The 4117-nt window shown below is 48.5% G+C and overlaps 1 protein-coding gene across 1 annotated transcript in view; it reads left to right on the forward strand.

Moving 5' to 3' along the window:
* col5a3a (collagen, type V, alpha 3a) overlaps positions 1 to 4117 on the forward strand; it is a 54540-nt gene that overhangs the window by 33676 nt on the left and 16747 nt on the right. Inside the window, 10 exon segments of the mRNA XM_060075105.1 lie at positions 384 to 437; positions 868 to 921; positions 1065 to 1109; positions 1330 to 1383; positions 1989 to 2033; positions 2581 to 2634; positions 2730 to 2783; positions 3237 to 3290; positions 3442 to 3459; positions 3461 to 3578. Coding sequence (XP_059931088.1) covers positions 384 to 437; positions 868 to 921; positions 1065 to 1109; positions 1330 to 1383; positions 1989 to 2033; positions 2581 to 2634; positions 2730 to 2783; positions 3237 to 3290; positions 3442 to 3459; positions 3461 to 3578 — 550 coding nt within the window.

Here is a 4117-nt window from a genome sequence, read left to right on the forward strand (position 1 = left end):
TGAAATAAACAAAGATATATTGTTGTTTCTCCTGGATTAGACTGTACACTCGAGCAGAGAAATGGTAAATGGACCTAGCAGGGACTGTTGAAATATGGGTCTTATGAAAACCCAGGGAGCACACACTGCATCACTTGATAGATATGTTAAAGTTCATATTTATGCATAAAATATTTATACTGTTTACTCTCTATACATCTCGCGCCCATTGTGTGTGTATTAAGCGTTCCATGCATCATGTACTTTTGATTCCGCTTCACAAAGAATAAATAAATCCTTAGAACACAGATGTGGTTTTTGCTTTCCTCATGTTTTTGTTAGATGCTCATTTTGTCTCCCATGTATCTAATTTCCCCTTCCACTCTTGTTCTTCCATTCTGCAGGGTAAACTTGGTGTACCAGGCCTGCCGGGTTACCCAGGAAGACAGGGTCCTAAGGTGATAAACAAGGCCCCCCCCCCCCCCCCCCACACCACCCCACACCCTATTGCCAGTTTCCGATAGGAAAATAATCTTTCACCACCGCTTCCTGTCTGATTAACCCAAATAAAGCATGATGAATGACAGATTACAAAAAAAGGAGTGTTTTATTAATAGTTCATTAGTGACACCAATTCATTAGCGGGGTTGATAAATGGCGTGTAAAAAGCCGGTCGTTTTTTTTTTTGGCTCGTGGATTTAGATTGGCCTTAATCCCATACAGTTGACAATTATGATGCTAATGAAACAGTGGGGCGGAGCAGTGTGATGAATGTGGGGGGGGGGGGGGTTGTGTGAGCGAGGGCGGGCGGGCGGGGGGGGGGTGGATGGTGGTGGTGGGGGGGGCTGAGACCGGTCGCTGATGAAGCTTCTGTGTCTGGGTCCGCAGGGATCTCTCGGATTCCCGGGCGCTGCCGGGGTCTTCGGGGAGAAAGGACGAAGGGTAAGACGCCGGTGTTATTGAGCCGTCTGATGCTCATGCCCTCTCTCAACTCGTTTGGTTACTGACGAGCGGTGAGTTGGTGGTGAAGTGTTGACCGGGCATATGGAATACATGTGTGTATGATCTGATCTTCCCCATTGCAGGGTCCAGCTGGTCAGGCAGGCGCCGGAGGCCAGAGAGGGCCTAATGTGAGTATTAGCGATGGTGACAGGCGTGATGTATGCACACCGATGTTGTACCAGAGAGAGTTGTATATATTTACATATAAACTGATTGTTAATTGGACCCCTCCCCTTGACCTACAAACTTAACGAAGCGTTTATGTTAATGGATGTCATTCATCTTTTTTGCGGCACCGGAGGGATTAGTGTTGATATTTATGTTTTTTTGTGTTTTTTTTTGGGCCAGGGGGTGAGAGGGGGGAGAGGAGCAGAGGGTCCCACTGGAAAGCCTGGAGAAAAGGTGAGGCACACACACTGACACATGCACACACACACACACACACTGACACTCGCACACACTCACACACACACACTGACACACTGACACTCGCACACACTCTCACACACACACACACACACACACACACTGACACCTACACACCTACACACACACACACACACACACACACACACACACACACACACACACACACACACACTGACACATGCTCACCTACACACATTAAAATACTGTCACATGCACACACACACACACACACACACACACACACACACACACACACACACACACCTGACTGCACATGGAATATGGATGTACATGGCGAACAAGATGGCAGTGGTTACTGGCTCTCTCTAGATGACAGGCCAACTGTATCGGGGGCACATTTCTGTCTGGCAGCATGGACCTATATGACACTCTCCCACTATCTACATCAACAGCCCGCTTGGGAAATATAAGAGTAGTTGGAGCGGAATAAAATATACAGTTGTGGTTCTGAAAATGTTTTTATGCAGCATATGTTTGTGTGTGTGTGTGTGTGTGTGTGTGTGTGTGTGAGAGTGTGTATCCCCCCTATAACTTTTCTCGTTTGGTCCACCTATCAGGGCTCTGCCGGACAAGACGGCCCCTCGGGAGGACCGGGGGAACAGGTGATTATCTCTCCACAGGAGCCTCAAACAGCTTCATTAAGCCAGGGCTTAGCAGGGAATAGCGGAGTTAAAACGTGCTACGCCTATAGCGTTAGCTTCAGTCCACCTCACGGGTCAACACCTGAGGAGTGGCATCAGCAGAAACACACACACAAATAGCCACTCGGATCTCGCATTCACAAGCGTGTGTGTTTAACTCAACTTGTTGTTTTTCCTTACAGCCACTCTGTTCTCCGTCGAGTTGTTGTTGTGGTTTTTGTTGATACTCCTAATTTCGATTATATGCTTAGATTTGGCCCAGCCTTGCTTGTAAATCCCTTTTGGATTCCAAGTGTCTTCTAAATCGCTAAATGTAAATGTAACCCTTAGCGGTAATCATCAATGTGAGCCTGCTCCTGTTCATCCATTATCGTCTACCTATGCATTTCCTTCGTGGAAAACCGCCTCAAAAGGCTGCTAGAGAAGCATCATTGGAGTCATTGTTATAAAGTAATTCGTTCACATAGGCCCCGGTTCATCCAGTGTCTTTTGATCATCTTCTTCGCAGGGCCCCTTAGGGCCGCAAGGAAGGAACGGAGAAGTGGGACACAAAGGACCAAACGTAAGGAAGATGCATCGCTTTTTAGATATCTAGACTTGCCTCATATTATTGAACCATTTCTTACATTGCATATCTTTGTTTGGTTCATTATTCAGGGTCCCCCTGGGAAAGACGGTCTACCAGGGCACCCAGGACAGCGAGGAGAAGCAGTGAGTCATGTCTACCACTACTACAAAGGATAACGAGAACGAGGACACAAAATATAATTATGCGACAGCGTTCACCGTAAATCATTGGGGAACTCAAGGATTTATCCTGATTGATAGGCAGCGGTTTCTCCCTGTCTGTTGATTACAAAATGAAAGCAAACGTGCCCGCGTGCACTCCAAATCAAAGCCACAGACCCGCACGACCCCAGCTCAATCATCACAGCGAGCGAGGGTTTTTCAATGAAAAGAATCGGTAGCCTTTTGCATTGAACTTTTTTGAAGGACCTGACAGAGTTCAGGCTGAGAGGCCTTGACCGTTCTCGATACAATAAAACCTTGCGTGTAGTCTACAGATAACAGCCAACCCCCTCTGTGCTGCTCTGACCGGCTCTCCGCTGGTTCGGAGTGCAGGGAGGGGGGTCAACGATGGACTCACTTTGTTCAATTGTACAGGGTTTCCAAGGCAAGACCGGAGCGCCCGGGCCCGTCGGTGTGGTCGGACCACAGGTGAGTCGGATTCTGGGTTGTTATTCCTCCATGATTGGCGTGGATTTGTGGCACTTCAGTCGAAACGTTTCGCTATCTCACGGTTGAAAGTTACCCTTGCAAGGCCGCTCAAACCCGTAGTTTTCAACTGAGCTCGCTTTCGCTGTGTTAGGGTAAATCCGGCGAGACGGGGCCCAACGGGAGACCGAGGGCACCCAGGATCACCGGGACCACCCGGGGAGCAAGGCCTACCCGGATCCGCGGGGAAGGAAGGCTCCAAGGTATGCAGAAGGAGTACTCCTGGGTTAGGTGTGGGATAAAGTCCTCATTACTCCCCCCAGCAGCCGCCCGCAATGAGAGCTCAGTAAGAGGACAGTCCTAGGATTTACTCACGCCCATGCCAAAATATTTTATCTCGTGCCATCTCCTGGGCCTCATCTTCCCCGCTAATTTGCCGATAAATAACGTGCCACAGCGTGGCGTCGCGAGTGGATTATGGCTCATAAAAGCATATGAGATGAATGTTCCCTCTTGGTGAGGCTTGCTTGGTCAGCGTGATTTATGCCTGCTTAAGGGTCTGCTGTCTGCTGGCTACTCGCCTCTGATGTAGCTTGATGTGAGTTTGCTTTTATTATACCCTATGTATTTAATGTCTGTGTCTGCCTGTGTCTGTGTGTGTGTTGGACCCTATACGTGTGTCCCTGTCTACCTGTGTGTGTGTGTGTGTTTGTGTGTGTGTGTGTGTGTGTGTGTGTGTGTGTGTGTGTGTTTCTGTGAATCTCTGTGTGTCTGTCTCCGTATGTGTGTGTGGGTGAGACCATGTGTGTGTATCCCTGTGTCTCTGTATA

This window comes from Gadus macrocephalus, chromosome 2, assembly GCF_031168955.1.
Source record: "Gadus macrocephalus chromosome 2, ASM3116895v1".
In the NCBI taxonomy this organism is placed as follows: domain Eukaryota; kingdom Metazoa; phylum Chordata; class Actinopteri; order Gadiformes; family Gadidae; genus Gadus; species Gadus macrocephalus.